The sequence below is a fragment of the Mercenaria mercenaria genome, chromosome 10 (assembly GCF_021730395.1).
Source record: "Mercenaria mercenaria strain notata chromosome 10, MADL_Memer_1, whole genome shotgun sequence".
Classification (NCBI taxonomy): Eukaryota; Metazoa; Mollusca; class Bivalvia; order Venerida; family Veneridae; genus Mercenaria; species Mercenaria mercenaria.
Window position 1 is genome coordinate 76138580 of NC_069370.1, and position 20676 is coordinate 76159255.

General features: G+C 35.5%; 1 protein-coding gene across 1 annotated transcript in view; it reads left to right on the forward strand.

Annotated features, from left to right (window-relative positions):
- LOC123560101 (fibrillin-1-like) overlaps positions 1 to 20676 on the forward strand; it is a 76777-nt gene that overhangs the window by 7734 nt on the left and 48367 nt on the right. The window contains exons 2-7 of the mRNA XM_053517001.1: positions 12449 to 12556; positions 14140 to 14247; positions 14828 to 14970; positions 15470 to 15775; positions 16332 to 16512; positions 18116 to 18375. Of these exons, the coding sequence (XP_053372976.1) occupies positions 12449 to 12556; positions 14140 to 14247; positions 14828 to 14970; positions 15470 to 15775; positions 16332 to 16512; positions 18116 to 18375 (1106 nt within the window). The remainder of the gene's footprint in view (positions 1 to 12448; positions 12557 to 14139; positions 14248 to 14827; positions 14971 to 15469; positions 15776 to 16331; positions 16513 to 18115; positions 18376 to 20676) is intronic.

Here is a 20676-nt window from a genome sequence, read left to right on the forward strand (position 1 = left end):
TTTTAAGCTCCGTCGACCAATAAACGTTAGTGTTTGCAAACGGTGTTACTGCTGTTTCTGTTACTGTTGGCCAAAAAGTGATAATCTTATAACTGTTAAGTGTCGTCGACGACACTTAGTAGTTTACCATTGAAATCTTTGAAAGTAAGCCGAATTTAACAGTTATAAATGTTTCACTATTGAAACCAAAAAAATTTACAAAAAGACGGGAAAAAGATATTGTCCCGGGGGAAATGTCTAACGCCCTACGAGAGCAACTTGACGGTTTTCGAAAGAAGGGACATTGACAATAACAAACGTTCGTAGTGACTTTCGAACCAGTGGTGAAATTTGAATTGTTGTGTCAAGGATTTGATACTAGAATTCTACTTGTTCTACTAGACTATTATGCTGTAGACACAATGAAAGACGAATTCGTAAACTTTGTTCTAAGAAAAAGAGGGCAAACTGATCGTCTTCAATGCAACTTTTGCTCTTATCATTTGCAGATCATGGCATTGTTAAATAGATTTAGCACAGAAGTAATGCAAAGCAAAATTTTCAGGACCGATGCCACCATTTAGGTTCAACGAAACGCCTAGACGAATGCAAAGTGTTTGGGGGGACATTTATGCAGCGATTGGCACCGTAACCGCAATAAAAGAAACATAAACTTGAATATTTGCCTTGTTGTTTTTTAAACGAAAAAGACTGATTTTTCACAGAATTTGCTAAAAGTTGATCAGTCAATAACCCCCTAAATATTGGGGTAAAACAAGATGTTACTTAAGTTTGAAAAAACCAGACAAGCCCTTACCCAAAACCTCACCTAACTTCTCCTAGCCATACACCCTGGGACCAACACCACCAAAGCCGATTTCGTTTTGGAAAATTGTTCAAGACTGTGGGTTAATCCATAATTTTCCAAGGTTAGACAGTTAATGCCCCTCGTTACTGTGTGAAAAAATCATAAAGCTATGATTATTAGCCTTAAGTAAAAGTAACGGTACATAATTACTGTGTTTATCGTTTTATCACTAAGACAAATTTTAGACGAACCTCATAGTTTTTTTTAACAACTTTTATCAAATTGACCTCGAACAACTTGTCCTAGCCCTTCACCAGGGACCAGATGCATCGAGAGCCGATTTCACTTTGGTTTTGAAAAATATATGAGGAAAAATGGTATCAGAAAATAAGCATAATATCATGACTTTGTGTTATTTTTTTTAACAAACTTGAAAACTATACTTAATTCAGTTGATACTAAACTAAATGTATAGTATTAAAGTCCACAAAATGATTTTTTTTCCTCACATAATATGTATTAGAAGTTGAGTAAGAGATCATCTAACTGTTATACATAATATTTTGATCACATAGTAGACATTAGTGTCAACTTATTGAATGACTTTCTGACTACACAGCAAGTCATTTGAATATCTAAACTTGATATTATAATTAGTTATTACATGACATCAAAAATAAATTTTCACATATTTCATGTTTTAACTTTGGCTCAGAGAACATGTGTTGAGTACATGGACCAGTGATATATGATTATAAGGAGTCATATAATATATGTCATAGAGAAATGTCTGTCATACTTCATTTCTATTCTAACTTTTTTTTCTAAAAATCGTCTTCTTCTAAAGCCTGAATGCCTTTAGTACTTAGTAGGCTATATGACATACTTTAATACAGTACGTAGCATCATTTATTATTGAAGACCCGTTATATTTATATGAATCGGTGGTCCATAGTTTGTGCTGTTTCATCAGTCTATATTCAAGACATGATTTCTTGGCTAGTAAGTCAAACTGTTGAAAAGTTATATGTGAAAATTAATTTCTCATGTCATATAACAAAACACTTATTGAATGGCTTTAAAACCAGTCATTAGTCAAAATTATTGACCCTCAGTCCTTTGGACCTTGGTCAATAGTTTTGACTATTGACCGGTAAGCCATTCAATAAGTGCATATCATGACAATCACTTTAATTCTTCTTCAAAAATTATGAATTAGAAATATATTTCAATAACATATCATGCTAGCAATGAAGGATATCTCATAATACTTTGGATCATGAATATTCTCCACTTTTTGTGCAGAAAAATTGGGATTAGTCTGATTTCTATTTAAACTTTTTCAACACATTTTTAAGTTCCTATAATTATAATTGAATCATAATTTTCTGACAGCATACAGCTGGCAGCAAGTACAGTTTGCATATTATTCGTGACAGTGCCTGGATGATGATTGCAGTATTCTTTATGGCTTTGTGCATTTATATGAATTATTTTAGTGCAAAAAAATAATAAATAAATGAAATAATAGTATTACAGTATTTTAATTAGGAAATGTCTAGTCTCTGTTGTGCAGACTGAATTTAGGTATATTACCCCTTCACAACTCCTTGTTCAGATTTGAACATAATTAGATTCTACAAACAGAAACTTTTCATATAGAAAAAAAAAACTTTAAGAAATAAATTAGCATGATATTTTATTGAATTTCCCTGCATCTGGAATCTTTTAAAAACTTACTAATTAGAGTAAGGTGCATATCAATAGACTGTCACCCAGCATTCCACAAAAAAATGAATAAAAAGTATGAACTCCAAAGAAACATGTATGAGCATTTTGATACAAAATATTTGAATAAAATGATGCTCTGCATTGAGACTATTTTAGTCCATAAATACTAAACTGTTTCTATTTGCTGCAACTGCAGTATATACTATTCACAAGTATTCTGTTACATAGTATTTGTCACTTTATCAGGGACTGACAAATATGTATGTTCAAACAAGGAAAATTGCTTTTACTACATAACAGTAATTAAAAGAACATCATTTCATACAGGTTAAAAGTTAATATGAGCCGCGCCATAAGAAAACCGACATAGTGGGTTTGCGAACAGCATGGATCCAGACCAGCCTGCGTGGATGTCAGGATCCATGCTGTTCGCTTTCAAAGCCTATTGCAATTAGAGAAATCGTTAGCAAACAGCATGGATCCTGACCAGACTGGGCGGATGCGCAGGATGGTCTGGATCCATGCTGGTCGCAAAACCACTATTTTGGTTTTCTCATGGCGCGGCTCATATATGAGCTATTCAGAAATTAAAAAAAAAAACAACTAAAAATGAAATTGATGGTTTCTAAGCAAATTGTTATTCATATGAAGAAGCTGGTTTGACATAATTTGTTTGATTTAAGTTTGTATGGAAGGCCACACCATGCTTACTACAAAACCCTTTCCGTGCATACCAAATGATAAATGTCATAATTATATCTTAAATCAATGCTTATTGCTAAAATGGTAAATGCCAAATTTTTAAAGACATGCTTTTGTCAATTCTTTTATTAAGGGATAATGATCTGTATCCTAATATGTGCAGCTTTTATAATGAATGTACGGAATGCATTATGCTTATTGCTGAATGCAAAAATGTTTTTTTCCCAAAATGCTAAATATTTAATTTCAAATATCAACTCGAGTGGGAATTTTTAAATGATGGCTGGTAGATGATGTCTGTTGTGTTTGGGTCACTAGGTTTCTCGAACAAAACTGTGATTTTCGGTCGTAAACATAGGTTCATGTTCGTAAACTATGGTTCACGCTTAAACGTACATGTAAACTTAGGATAATTACTGACATTTATAGTTCAATCGAGAAACCTAGTTTATTGATCGTAAAACATGCGTTCAAGAGCGTAAACCAACAATATTGGCTTACGCCCATTATCCTACGTGTATATTTTTGCTCGAAAATATAGGTTGGTATTCAATACTCTTTGTTTTTTGACCAAGAACGTAATTATTTGACATTTCCATAAACTAGGTTTCTCCAACAAAACTATGATTTTCGGTCGTTATCCAATGTTCCCAAGCATGAACCTATGTTAACTGTTGTTAACCCATATTCACGTTGGTTAACCCAAGTTCACGGTCGTTAACGTAGGCTCATGTTGGTAAACCACAGACTTTAGTCCATAGATCACGCTCGTTAACATAGGTTCGCGCTTGTAAACATATATGACGTTGTTGTTGTTGTTGTTATACATAAGATAACAACCGAAATTTGTTGTTCAAGCGGGAAACTCAGTTTATCAAACGTATTAGGATCATAAAATCCACTATGATTTTTGGGTGTGAACATGGGTTTACAGATGTGACCATGAACCATAGTTAACAGACGTTAACCTATGTTTACCAACATGAACCTATGTTTACGACAGTGAACTTGGATATACGAGCGTGAACCTAGATTTACGTTCGATAAACTAGGTTTCTCAAACAAAACTATGATTTTCGGTCGTAAACATAGGTTCATGTTCGTTAACTATGGTTCATGCTCATGATCCAAGGTTCATGCCCATGGCCCGCCAATTGTCCGATAATTACATGGCAAGGTTCACGGTCGAAAAACTAGGATTAAAGATGTTGTTCACGGCAAGCTAATTATCACATAATTACGTTCTTGGTCGAAAAACTAGGATTATCGAATACTAACCTATATTTTCGAGCGAAAACATAGGATAACGGGCGTAAACTTTAGTTTACGCTTATGGCACACCAATTGTCCAATTATTACGTGAACCCTAGTTCATGATCGAAAAACTAGTGTTAACGATCGATAAACCAGGTTTTTCGAATACTAACCTATATTTTCAAGTGAAAACAAAAGATAACCCCCGTAAAACCAATAGTTCACGGTAAAAAAATGTAGGTTCACGATTGTAAACCCAAGTTCACGGTCGTAAACATAGGTTCACATTCGTAAACTATGGTTTACGAGCGTGAACTGGGGTTTACGAGCGTGAACTGGGGTTTACGAGCGTAAACATAGGATAACGATTGTAAACATGGGATAACGACCGAAACTCATTGTTCAATCGAGAAACCTAGTTTATTGAACTTAATCAATGGTTTACGGTTGATATATTAGGATTATAGGATCAACAATGAATTTCGGGCGTGAAAATGGGTTTAGGGTCATGAACCTATGTTTATGGACGTAAACCTATGTTTGCGACCGTGAACCATAGTTTACGGACGTGAAACTATATTTTCGAACGTGAACCTATGTTTACGAACGCGAACTTGGGTATACCAGCGTGAACTTATCGAACGTAAAACCAGGTTTTTCAAATACTAGCCTGTTTGTTCGAGCGAAGACATAGGATAACGTTGTAAACCATAGTTCACGCTCGTAAACGTAGGTTCACGGTCGTAAACCCAAGTTTACGGTGGTTAACATAGGAAAACGACCAAAATTCATAGTTCAATCGAGAAACCTAGTTTATCGAACGTAAACCATGGTTTACGATTGATATACTAGGATTATCAAATCAACTATCAATTTCAGTTGTAAACCTATGTTTACGGTCGTGTACCAGGTACCTATGTTTACGGGAGTGAACATAGCTTTACGAGCGTGAACCAAGGTTAACTGCCGTAAACCATAGTTTACGGACATGAACCTATATTTATGTCTCCCCACCCCCCTCTGGGGAAGACATATTGTTTTTGCCCTGTCCGTCCGTCCGTCCGTCCGTCCTTCCGCCCGCCCGTCCGTCCGTCACACTTCATTTCCGAGCAATAACTGGAGAACCATTTGACCTAGAACCTTCCAACTTCACAGAATTGTAGGGCTGCTGGAGTAGACGACCCCTATTATTTTTGGGGTCACTCTATCAAAGGTCAAGGTCACAGGGGCCTGAACATTGAAAACCATTTCCGAGCAATAACTTGAGAACCACTTGACCCAGAATGTTGAAACTTCAAAAGATGATTGTTCATGAAGAGTAGATGACCTCTATTGATTTTGGGATTACTCCGTCAAAGGTCAAGGTCACAGGGACCTGAACATTGAAAACCATTTCCGATCAATAACTAGAGAACCACTTGACCCAGAATGTTGAAACTTCATAGGATGATTGTTCATGAATAGTAGATGACCCCTATTGATTTTAGGGTCACTCCGTCAAAGGTCAAGGTCACAGGGGCCTGAACATTGAAAACCATTTCCGATCAATAACTAGAGAACCACTTGACCCAGAATGTTGAAACTTCATAGGATGATTGGTCATGCAAAGTAGATGACCTCTATTGATTTTGGGGTCACTCCGTTAAAGGTCAAGGTCACAGGGGCCTGAACATTGAAAACCATTTCCGGTCAGTAACATGAGAACCACTTAACCCAGAATGTTGAAACTTAATAAGATGATTGTTCATGCAGAGTAGGTGACTCCTAACGATTTTGGAGTCACTCTGTTAAAGGTCGAGGTCACAGGGGCCCGAACATTGAAAACCATTTCCGGTCAGTACCTTGAGAACCACTTGACCCAGAATGATGAAACTTCATAGGATGATTGGTCATGCAGTGCAGATGACCCCTAACGATTTTAGGGTCACTCTGTTAAAGGTCAAGGTCACAGGGGCCTGAACATGGAAAACCATTTCCAGTCAATAACTTGAGAACCTCTCGACCCAGAATGTTGAAACTTCATAGGATGATTGTTCATGAAGAGTAGATGACCGTATTGAATTTGGGGTTACTCCGTCAAAGGTCAAGGTCACAGGGGCCTGAACATTGAAAACCATTTCCGATCAATAACTAAAGAACCACTTGACCCAGAATGTTGAAACTTCATAGGATGATTGATCATGAAGAGTAGATGACCTCTATTGATTTTAGGGTCACTCCGTAAAAGGTCAAGGTCACAGGGTCCTGAACATTGAAAACCATTTCCGATCAATAACTAGAGAACCACTTGACCCAGAATGTTGAAACTTCATAGGATGATTGGTCATGCAAAGTAGATGACCCTTATCGATTTTGGGGTCACTCCGTTAAAGGTCAAGGTCACAGGGGTCTGAACATTGAAAACCATTTCCGGTCAGTAACTTGAGAACCACTTAACCCAGAATGTTGAAACTTAATGAGATGATTGGTCATGCAGAGTAAATGACGCCTAACGATTATGGGGTCACTCTGTTACAGGTCAAAGTCACAGGGGCCCGAACATTGAAAACCATTTCCGGTCAGTAACTTGAGAACCACTTGACCCAGAGTGATGAAACTTCATAGGATGATTGGTCATGCAGAGTAGATGACCCCTAACGATTTTAGGATCACTCTGTTAAAGGTCAAGGTCACAGATTTTAGGGTCACTCTGTTAAAGGTCAAGGTCACAGGGGCCTGAACATGGAAAACCATTTCCAGTCAATAACTTGAGAACCTCTCGACCCAGAATGTTAAAACTTCATAGGATGATTGTTCATGCAGAGTAAATGACCCTATTGTTTTTGGAGTCACTCCGTTAAAGGTCAAGGTCACAGAGGCCTGAACATTGATAACCAGTTCCGATCAATAACTTGAGAACCACTTGACCCAGAATGTTGAAACTTCATAGGATGATTGAACATGCAGAGTAGATGACCACTATTGTAAAACCATTTTTTGGAAATAACTTGAGAACCACTTGGCCTACAATGTTTAAACTTAATAGGGTGATTGAACATGCAGAGTAGATGACCCCTATTTATTTTGAGGTCACTTGATCAAAGGTCAAGGTCACAGGAGCCTGAACAGTGACTTAAGAACCACTAGGCCACGAGTGTTGAAATTTAGCGGGATGACTGGACAGGCCAAGTAGATGATCCCTATTGCAGCCAACCATCAGTGTCTCTTTGACTTTCGCTCCTGACCCCTGTTGACTTCTTGCCTATAGGACTTTGCATTGGGGGAGACATGCGCTTTTTTACTAAAGCATTTTCTAGTTACGTGTGTGATCGTAAGTTTACGGGCGTTAACCTATGTTTACGAGCGTGAAACTAGACTTCTCGTAAAAAGCTATGATTTTCGGTCGTTATCCTATGTTCACGAGCGTGAACCTATATTTACTGTTGTAAACCCATGTTCACGGTCATAAACCCAAATTTACGGTCGTTAACATAGGCTCACGTTTGCAAATCATGGTTCACGCTCGTGAACCCAGGTTTATCTAACGGTATCTTATTTTCGACCGTGAACCAGGATTCACATTTATATAATTATTGGACAATTGACTTGCCATATACGCTCTTAAACTCATTTTTACTTTCGATAAACTAGGTTTTTCGATTGAGCAAGAACCTATGTTTACGGGCATGAACCTGGGTCCACGAGCGTGAACCATAGTTTACGAATGTGAATCTATGTTTACGACCGAAAATCATAGTTTTGTTAGAGAAACCCAGTTTATCGAACGTAAACCTAGGTTCACGCTCGTATACCAAGGTTCACTGTCGTAGACATAGGTTCACGTCCCTAAGCTATGGTTAAAGGTCATAAACATATGTTCACGTCCGTAAATTCATAGGTGACTTTATTATCTTAATGTATCGACCGTAAACCATTGTTTACGTTTGATAAACTAGGCTTCCCGATTGAACAACGAATTTTAGTCGTTACCCTATGTTTACGATTGTTATCCTATGTTTTCGCTCGTGAACCACGGTTAACGCTGGTAAACCATAGTTTACAAACGTGAACCTATGTTTACGACCGTGAACTTGGGTTACAAGCATGAACCTATGTTTACGAGAGTGACCTATGGTTTACGGAGTTATCCTAGGTTTTCGCTCGAAAATATAGGTTAGTATTCGAAAAACCTGGTTTTACCTTCGAAAAACCTGGTTTATTGATCGTTAATCATAGCTTTTCGACTGTGAACCTGGGTTCACCTAATTATTGGACAATTGGCGTCACGCCCGTGAACAAAGGATAACGACCGAAAATCATAGTTTTGTTCGAGAAACCTAGTTCACGAGGGTAAACCTAGGTTCACTTTTGTTAACTGTGGTTTATGCTCGTTAACCCAAGTTCACCGTCGTAAACATAGGTTCTCGCTCGTAAACATATGGTTCACGGCAAGCCAATTATCCAATAATTACGTTCTTGGTCGAAAAACTAGAATGATCAAATGCTAACCTGTATTTTCGAGTGGAAAAATATGAAAAACAGCGTAAGTTTACGCCCTTGAATCCATGTTTACGTTCGTTAAACTAGGTTTTCGATTGAGCAAGAACCTGTGTTTACGGGCGTGAACCTGGGTTCACGAGCGTGAACAATAGTTTACGAACATGAACCTATGTTTACCGAAAATCATAGTTTTGTTCGAAAAACCTAGTTTATCGAACGTAAACATAGGTTCACGCCTGTATACCAGACACCTAGCCACTTCTATAAACAAATGTGTAACAAGTTGCTGCTGTTGAAACAGCATGTGCCGCAAAGCTGACAAGTGTGTTGTCGGGGAAACTCCATATTGATATACTATTGTTCAGGTGTAAGAAACAAAAATAGAAATAAACTTACTTTTGATAGTTCAAAGCCTTGCAAGTCACCGTAAAAGATCCTTCATCTGTTCATGCAGAGTCTACTTTCTGTTTCAATTTGAATATATTTGATCCGACAGAAGGGTCAGTTGCAGAGATAAAGCTGCTGTAAACTTCGGTTTATTTTTACAAAATCGGTACGTCACCAATATCGTTTTAGATAAACATTTATTGCAATTTAGAATTGATTATGTGCCTGAAGCTGAGAAGGCTAAATTTTTCACCCCTCATAGCGCGAAAACAAATAACGTTCACTTCAAATACCGATAGGCATAAAGCGAAATAAATTGTACACGAACTCAATATACTTTAAATTTCTATTCTTACAGACAGATACAACATGCACAATTATGTTTACAGTGCTTTTATCTGAAAAAAAAAACTACAATTGAATCGTACTGACGACGCCATCTTGTTTTCTGATTTAAGAAATTTCTTAAAAGATAAGACAGGGTGTTAGGTGACTTAACTTGAAGCAAAATTGACCCTAAAGTCATTTCTTACGTATCTTAAGTTTAAGATGTTTTATGAATAGGACTTAAGATTTTGACTAAGACTTAAGCTGAAATCACCACAAACTTAAGTAAAATCTTCAACTTAAGTCAAAACTTATACTTAAGATGTTTTATGAATATGGCCCCAGGAGATCTAAAATACATAATGCAAGAAAATAGCCAAATGCAAAATTTAGTATGGCTGAATCACTTCCCCAGATCACATAAATGTTCTCCATATGTCTTGTCGTGTATGTCACTAAGCCGAAAAACCATATTTTACCCTATTGCATACCTTTATTTCCTATATTTATGTGCTCAATAATGACATGCCATCTGAATTCTTTCGAACTTACGTAATATATACTCCTGAAAATTGCCACAAATCCATATTTTCCACTGCCATAACAGGTAAGTTTTAGACGACGTATTTCTGCCAAATAGCTTTGAAAACTTTACAGTAGATTCAGAGTAAGATATTTATTCCGTTCTGGTTTTTACAGAGAAGACGTTTTATGCTGTGATTGTATGAGGAAACCTCGTTCCGCTCCTAGCGGTCATTTAATTCTTTAATGTACCAACTGAAGGAATCTGGCACCATGGAATCATATTGAAATCGGCGTAGGCGATTCTTAAAAGTTCCATTATAGCTATAGACTATACGGAAACCTTCATTGCTAACCCATGGCGACCATGTTTTACATAGCGAAATAATCTAAAGGAATTTGGCTGAGGGTCATACAATAAACATTTGTACACAACAGCCATATCTGATAAGAAAATTCTGAAAGCTTCAACCATTATATTCAAGTTACTTGTGGTAAGGACTTTGGAAATTTGTTAAAGGGTACCGAAGAAATATTTCTATGAAAAAGTTTTGAAAAAGAGTCAGTGGGGAGCAGAATTTTTACAGCGTCTGAGACAGAAGCCTTGCCTTGTGTGAAGTTTTTGGAAGAAAAACAAACAACAAAATTTCATTGTTGTGTGAAACAGTAATGACTAGATATTATGATCTAGTATAAAACGTTTTGAGACTATCCCTTAAAATAACGTATGTATATCGGATTGCTATCTCGGATTCGGTATCGGTGTAATCCGCAAGTATTGGATACTCAGATCAATAGTCCAATCCTTACGCGAGAACCACCAAGCGACAGGAAACACTCATCACACGATAAGAGTAGGAGATTTCGTTCGGTTCCATTATGAAAAATCACGTTCTGAATGGAAACTATCAGTTATAGAAAACCTTATAGTGGAAAAAGATGGCCTTATACGTGCCGCGAAAATCAGAACGAACAGTGGGGTAACAAACAGAGCTACCATTAAATCCGTTTGAATCCGTTTGAAGTGCTAGAAAAATGAAAATGAAATCAATTTGCAAAGAAACTTACCAGAAGCTGTCTTACGTAAAATTAAGTAGGTTAATACGAAATGAATTTCAGAAGTTTCATATGCACAGTAAAGATAATTTAGTTATACCATTTTATTTTACAAAATTTAATCTTTGACTGTATTTATTTCATATCATTTCGCGGGCTGTATTGTCAAGAATATACGTTGGCGGTCTTGCACGTGACGTCTACCGCTATTTGTACGTTACGTCTTAGACGTCGCTTCCTTCTAACGCTATTGTTTCTATATATACAATAAAGGGTAGAACCGGGAAAGACGTGTTCTTATACATTACATTAATACTTCCCGACAACGCTGACCTGCCCGTATCCAATTTGTTATGTTAGCAGCGAGGCACTATTTTGCGAATACCTAAAACACGCATTAAAAACGTGTGAGAGTGAGACTTTCTTGTCGTCCTTGTTAATGCACGCCTGAGAACGCGATTTTGTGCAAAAATTAAAATTCTTTTATAAAAAATCCATGCACGTTTTTGTTAAAACGCGGAATTGTGACGTAATGTCGACATACAATTTGGCGCCATATGGGCGACGATAAAGAGTGCGACCGCCTTTGATCTATTATCCCAGGTTAAAGACGTTTTAGAATCGAAATGATATAACAAGTGTACTCGAACTCACGACCCCCGGGTTGAGAAGCCGACACCTTAATCACCGTTCCCCTTGATATTCTATATTAAAAACTATATACCAAAACTATAATATAGATATATGAATGTGTATGATATAAACGACATTTGAAGTCGTTCTAATTTTTATATCAACTTCCATAGTTTTTACACATTTTAACTAAAAGTGTGTATTTGTTGATGAAAATATTTGGTAAGCTTCGAAAAATGGCATTAATCTGGACACATACAGCCTGTAACTGAGAATAAAGTTTGTTAATAGTTACTCTTACAGATTGAACTTATAACTAGAATACTTACCGAGAGGTTAGAATTTATTTTCGTTTTCTGTATATGCCCTCAGCATTAGCTTACACTATTATGAAACTAATGCTGGAACATAGCTGATTATCTGTCAGTAGAACTTTACATTGATTAAAGTTATATGATTTCATTTGCTGTTAATTAATTTAATTAAGAAATAAAAGGTTTTTTTTAATAAATGTTGATGTTGCATATATTTCCTTGGTTTTAAGTTATATAGCTGATTATACATTTTCAGCAACCTGTTCAAATGGCCCCTGCCAGAATGGAGCTACATGTTCTGTCGACAACAATCAGCATGTTTGTAATTGTCTCGCCGGATACGAAGGCACATACTGTCAAACAGGTAGGATAATAATATGTGTGTTTTATGAACTGCATTCTTATAAAAGTAAGAAATGTTTATATTATTGCACTATGATTCCTGTCATTTGCAAATTAATGGTATATTCATACATACAGAGTTGAACAATTTATGCAGAAGTCTTGATTATATATACGCTAGAAAGCGCTAACTCCAGGTGTCTGAGGAAAAGGACAGGTTTAGTGAATGTAATGAAGTATTTATTGTTTTATTGTTTGGAATCATATCAACAGTGTTTGAAAATACAAGACGGTGTGGTTTAAATATATTTAGCGCACATACGTCATGTAATTTTTAGACACACCTCTGTCAACCCGTATGCGAATTTGACATTTGCATTAGTTTACTGTCCATCTGTATACTAAATCGGATACTAAACTGCCGTTTATATAGATCTCATAACAATTAAGAATAATGTTCAGTAATGACAAACCTGTATCCGTTGTCAACATTTAAATGTAACACTCTAGAGGTTACACATTTGGCTCCATTTGAAACTTAGTAAATATGTTTGCCTTAATGAAGAGTTCGAAACTGTGTTAACTGGGGTAAAATCATGATTACCAGGTCAAATCATAGAAACGTATCCTTGCGTCTTCCTAACCGTTAAGAGGCGGTTATGTAGAGTGCTAATTTGATACAAGATCAATATAAAGTATGATCGGAATGATATTATTTCATTGTTAAATCTATGTCCATACAGACCCATGAGCTAGACCGATAAATCTAGTTTAAAAACATGGCATCTTGAACAAAACAGTAAAACGTAATGATTCTGAAAGTCATGATTTCTACATCTTTACAAATGATGCACTCATCAATTAATACACATCAAAACTTGTTGAACCCCTATTTTCGTTCATACATAGGATTTAACTTCTTTAAAATGTCATTTAAATTTCGCCACAAAGTAAAACAAAGTTTAACCCGCCTGCTTAGTTCAATAGGGAGAGCGTAGATCTACGGATCTTGGGGTTGTGAGGTCGATCCCTGGCGGGAAGTATGTTCTACGTGACGATTTGATAAAAGACATTGTGTCTGAAATCATTCGTCCTCCGCCTCTGATTCATGTAGGGAAGTTGACAGTTACCTGCGGAGAGCAGGTTTATAATGGTACAGAATCCAGGAACACTGGTTAAGTTAACTGCCCGCCGTTACATAACTGAAATACTGTTGAAAAAAGGCGTTAAACCCAAAAACAAAAACAAAAATAAAACAAAAAAATTTGGCGATCTTATAGAAGGATGAACTTTATCAACTTTACTACCTATTTTACTGTCTATTTTAACATGTGTATGAATATTCTTTTTTTTTTTCTTATTTGAAGGATAATATTTCAGTGGCTTTTTAAGGGTTGTCAGAATCGGCCTGCTGCTACATCGACAGCAGTCCATTTGTTTGTGAATGTGCAACTTTCTACTTTATTGGTTCTTTCTGTTTATCAATAACGATACTATATAATAATAATAATAAAATTTAATTATTATTGTTATTATTATCATTATTATCATGTTGGTGAATAGTATACTATAAACAGTTTGAAACTACGTATAAATAAATTTCAGCATCGTGTTCAAACACACCCTGCCAGAATGGTGCAACTTGCACAGTGGTCAGCAATAAAGTAGAATGTGAGTGTGCCACTGGATATAAAGGAACATACTGTCAAACAAGTAAGCGATATGTACTGACATTTAATTTTGTAGTGTGATAGTGTTGGTTTAGATAGAGCAAATATTAGGATAGTTAGTACTTGAATTTATCGAGTGAGTCGGAGAACAGTATATTTAACGATGCGTTTTGTCGAGAATAACCCATTCATATGTTACTGATTGTAAATTAATCTGCCTCTGCTTGATACAATTACAAATGATTTTTAATTGATTTATAATTACTTAATGTTTGACTTGTGTGTTTTATAAATCATAGATGCTAATCGGGCATTAATGTATACAAAAAAGCAGAAACTCTTAACCGAGTACAGTGCCATTAACATTAAAATCTTTTTATGTTGGGATAAACATTATAACGTTGTCGTGTTAATGTTATTTACAAACGGACAAACCAAGTCATGCACAATAAATTATATGTCTCAAATTCTCATGCTGCCAAAAGTTTCTTTACTAAATACAACAGTCGTTTCTTACTTAAACTAAACAATTTCCGAATCGTATGAGAAATACCATATTTCATCTCAGGCTTTCAAAAGGTTTAAAATATATTTTTAAAAAATGCTAACTTTCCTTTTTGTAGAAGTAGCAACGTTACCACTTCCTTTCGGTGCAGCAAATAATCACGTGCAGTTGTCCTATCCTAACAGAAAAGATTGGTGTCATGAGGTTACAGAATTTGACTGCCCGGTAAAAATTGACGATAGCTACAGAAACAAGCTATATGTGAGTAGCTTTTTTTCAATAAAGAGACAGACTGTTATTGTAATTAGGTCCATTTAAAACAGGCTTTAGCAACGTGATTTTCACCAACATGGGAAAATTTGAATTAAGTAGTGGTCTATATTATATTGTAAAATGTCTAGTTGTTGTTGTAGTAGTCATTTGAAGTAATTTGAAAAATGATTAACTAATACAAGGTTAAAACGAAACGGCAACGTGTTTTATTTTCTATGAATGTTAGTACTGTTACTTTCTATGAATGTTAGTACTGTTACTTTCTATGAATGTTAGTACTGTTACTTATCTTCCCTTAACTTTGCTTAATTTACCTTTTTATTTAAGATACCGCTTAGTCTAAATTCGAAATATTGTGGTTTCAAACAGGAGAGGAAGGCGTTGTTTTATTTTGATAAAAAAAATCCAGACACTTAAATTTTTATAGGCTAAAACTAGATACATGTAATTATGTCAGGGAATTGTATTTTTTATTGAACTTTTGCAGATATGTGAAAACGGAATTGTTACATTCTTCGAGAAAACCAATATAAACTCTGTACCAACTGGTGCTAAAATGCAAAAATTTAAACAGAGCGTTGTTGTGGCTCCATATTTTTCAAACATTGATGCAAGGACATCAGGTTATATTGGCTACAAAATTTTAAACGGTACAGAGGTATCCAATGACAACGACGTGAACACAGCGGTCACAGCGATTCTAACTGACGCTGGATACAGTACAATGAACGTATTTTTCCTTCTTGTAGTTACGTGGCAAAATGTGATAGAGTATCAGCAAAACAATGCTGATGTAAGAAGAATGATTTATATTAACCTTTCAAATTTTCAAGATCACCAATCAATGTTACTCTTTACTGGACTGCTTCTGGTGACAATTATTTTCTTAAATTAGCATGCTACGCCTATAAACGGTCAAATAATGTTATGTTTAGCTTTGATCACGTCATCGAAGGTTCATGCAAACAATAACATAAGAAATAAGGTTTATACATAAAAAAATGAAAGTACAATTCTAGTATCTGATAAAGCACCATCAGTTAAACATATATCTTTGAAAAAATACATTTTATCATTCATTTTTCAATAATTTTATAAAGCCAGTCATTGTTTCAACATTCTGAATTAATAGATACACAGCAGCAGACTGTAAACTGGAGAATTCCGGGACTGGCATTCACTAACAGCAAATCGCGCATTAAAATCAGTCATTATGTAACATTTTTTTCGAAAGTGTAACCGGTGCGAACATGACTATTTCCCGTCAAAATGTAAAATTAAATTGATATACAGTTTTTTCGATCTACTATATCTAGCTACATTTTAATTTACTATATGTTTCTTTTCAGACGTCTACCTTTCAGCTCATTATTGTCTCCGATGGAATGGATACTACCCTTGCATTCTTCGCTTATCTTGAGGACCAAATGAACTTTGCAACCAATGAAAATTTAATTGGCTTTGCGTTTACAAATCAGCAAAGCCTTGATTTAAGAGTATCTGACCCTGTAGCTAACTACACTAATTTTGGTAAGCATTGTTTGAAACATATTAAAGGTATAGGTCACAGTAAGCCAGCCTCCGACATCTTCTCCCCTACATTAACTGCTCAGGGCTACATCACACTTGATCTTTCTGACATTAACATCTCTCAATTTTGTTCAAATGGTTCTGCTTGATTCTTTTTAGGGCCGCAACATCTAAGAAAAGATAAGAATTAAAGGAATGCTTCCCTTGAGACATGTAGTGAATCTGCACCAAATTTGGCCTAAAGTATCCTTGTAACGTTCTTTCTCACGTATGTTTCCCTTGGCTACTTTAAGAGACCATAGCAGCTATATGTAGAAAAATATCTTTAAACGACATTTCCAAAAAAACGTGTGTCCAAATAGTTCTACTTGAACCCTTTAAGAGGCCACAGTTACAATAATATGAAATAAAACGTTAGGCATCTTTCCTCATAAATCGTTTGATGTAACTTCAGTTTGTCTGTAGAACACTTGTATACACTCCTAACGTTTGTTCAAATAATTATATATTGTCACTTTTCAAGGCCACCAAAGCTAAAATTCTAGAATTTAACCTTCAGATAACTTCTTCTCATGGTCTGCTTGATAGATAGTGTTAAAACACGGTTTTGCTATAAATTATTTCATTTGTAATATGCCTTTAATCTAAAACAGTAGATAAAATATAGTATCGCTCTTTCATGGTCGCAACAAAACCTTTGACGTCACCGCACGTTAACGTGACGTCATTCTAGCGTAAGCATGCATATTAGAATGTATGATAATTGTGTAGACCTATCTCAAATTCGTTCAAATGGGGACACTTGGGGTTATTAGAGGCGTCCATGTTACACATAGAGAAACCTTTAAATGATTTCTTCCTATGAACTGCTTTATTGAACTTCACTTAACTTAGGTCAGTGTGTTGCATCCATTATAGTCCTGTCTCATTTTTTTAGATATCTCAGCTAATTCATTTTAAAAGTCGATAAGAGCTTAAATAGAAAAAAGACAAAATGGTTCGGCTTGACAAAATTTGAATGACTTTTCATGAAACGTCATGAATCTTCACCAAACTTTATCTGCGCATCCTTAGATTGACCTTGCTCGTTTTGTTTTAAAGTGGTTACGTCTGTCTACGTAACGGGTTTGTTAGAGCTTAAAACAAAATTACAAACGTCTTCTCTTTAACAGCTTGAAGGAAGTTCGCCAAACCTGGTCAGTAGTATTGTCTCAAGTTGGTACAAATGGTACTTTTTGACTCTCTGTTTTTGTCGAGGGCATTTCTATCTAATTCTTGTTCATAATTAACAGAATAACTAGATTTCATGATACAGTGTGTCATGACAAATATATAGGGCCAAAATGTTAAGGTCCGGTAAGCGTCTTTAGGGCCATCTTGGAACTGTCTTTATATAGTAATCAAAAAGTTCTCTTACATGTAAAATACTCTATCAGATTCAGTCTTTTGCGAATTATTTCTTCTGTTGGAGTAAATGCAAGGTCTTATAGATGCATGCACTATCTTAATACATTTTGTAAGTTGTTGTGTTGTTTGTTTTTTTGTATATTTTACAATATTGTGCCTCAATAAAATTGAATTGAATTATATTCTATTTAATTAGGGCGTAGTGGATTTGCCATGTACTCATTGAACACGGGTTCGGATACAATTATTTCGGATTGCTTCAAATGCAAACAATGGACAGCACAACAAGCAAACACATTTGCAGATTTGGAATCAAAGTGGACTCTGATGCCGCAATGTCCGTGTGACAAAAATACAATACCTTCTACAGGTTATTTCCAAGAATTGTCCTCCTCGTCAAGCGCAGTGTATATTTACAGCGTTCATTCAGCCCAGAAATACAACTTTCAGGGATCGGTAAGCGTTCTAATTTATTTTACTTGATAAATGTGACGTCCTTGAAAATGTAAATATCATCAGATCAGACTTAGATACGTAAAGTCATGTCTAAAGATAGCATAACTGTTATGTTATTCCAATTCGTAATCAAAATATTTTTATCGAATTGTAGAAAATTGGTATTTGTTGCAACTATTTTATTTTCCCTATATGTTATCCGTATTATACACATTTAATTTGTTTATATATTGTGAAACACCAAATTGGCATTGTGTTCACACCAAGTATTGTTCAACAGCAATACATTTGATATCAAATATGAATACCTGTAATGCAATATAACCTGCCTAAATCCACGAAACTTGTCATGCAAAATTGTTGTGATGAAATGCCTCTTTTGAATAATAGGAACGGAAATTGAAACAGACAGCAAACAATATGTAAGTTTAACCCCAGTTATCCAAAACATATTAAGCAAGATATAAACACGCTCATGCAAAATCGATCAAAGACAGAAAAGCAAATATCACTGTTTACTTATGAAAAACTGATTGAAAACGGAATATAAAGAGCATTGTCAATTGATAAAGAAAGATTAAGAATGACAACAGAAAACAAGACGAAACATTTTATCTCACAATTTGAAAATGTGGAATTTTTGACGTTATAATAAAAATATACTGAAGGAGATATTTATAACTTTTTTCTAAATACCGGTAATATGTTGTTGTTAGTGTATCCTTTTATAATATATTATCGAGATAAATAGCAGTGTATGGTAATTTTAAGTACCATTAGCATGAGCTTCAACATGTATAATCGTTAAGTATTAGTTTATTTTAGTGGCATTATACTCATTAAGTTTCAGTGTCGTATCCAGCATACCATCTTCAAATTTAGTCCCATTCATGCCAAACATATCAATTTTGTTTACGGATGAATTAAGCATCAGACATATTTCTTTGAATGTTTGTGCCCCCGCCCCCTTCCCCACCCTATCCCCTTTCTTAGTGGATTGGGGACTTAGAGTTGCCGTCCGCCCGTCCTTCCGTCTGAATTTGTGTCGTTCATATCTCAGAAAAGATCTGACCAAGAGTCATCAAACCTCAGAAGATTGTTATTTAGCACAAGAAGTTTTGCACAAGGGGATATAATTTGGATCTCACACAGCCAGACCACAGTTATTGCCCTTGAATGAAACATTACAGGAGGTTTAATCCCTAGCAATCAGCCAGACTGGATTTATAGCCCTTGACTTTGTGGAAAATCTACATAAAAAGGCATAAAAATTATGTGGCTAATATCTCAAAGGTATTTTACCTAGAGGTCTTAAATGTGTACATGACATATTGTCTTATTATATTGTTGAGTTCCAGACCTGACAGGGAAAACAAACTTGACCTTTGACTTCCAAGTGTGACATTGACGTTAAGGTTAGGGTCCGGGTGTTGGGCATGACACGTCGTCACATCATATGAAACATTTATGCCAAGTAATATTAAAATCCCTCCGGAGATAGTGTTTTAGGGATACGGATAGGTTATGAAAGATGGCGTGAAACCTCATTCGTCAAATCGGCTAGATTTATTCTTAAGCGTTACTTTGATGAATTCAACATGAACAGGACAATATACCACAACAAATTAGCCAACAACTTTAAATAATAATATATAGGGGACAATACAGACATAGGCCGACGTGCTTTACCTGAAACAGGTGTTTATATTAAAACATGTAACATATTTCAAGTGTCAGATAATATATGCTAATGATCAGCAAATCTGTAGTTCTTTATCTTAGAAACTTGGACAGGAGTCAAGGAACTCTGAAGTTGTTGTAAATGACATCCCGGAAATTCTATTGCATGATAATGTGAATGATAAATTTAAAAAAAAAATCAAAAACTTTTAGATCCGAGGAATACTCTCGACTTACGATTACAAAAGAAAGAATTTAACATTGGCCGTCAAAACGCTCATGGGCTAAATAATAATGAACAAGTATGAACACAGGTCAGGTGCTTCCTTCTCCTGTCACTGTACATGTTTTCTGCTTTCATGACTCTAGGTGAACTATTTTCAAGATGTTTGCATTTTTCACTTGGTGAAGGACCATAATTAAGGTCTATCTGAGTGAAAACCCAAATGAAAACACAAGATGAACAATTTCAAATGCTATAAAACAATCCTTCAATGTTTTATGACTCTAGTCAAGTACATTTTGAGATACATTGAGTATTTATTTTTGACTAAGTCAAGTTACATAACTCTGGTCTCGGAAAGTGACATAAAAAGCCCAGGTTTACAAATTTACATGCTG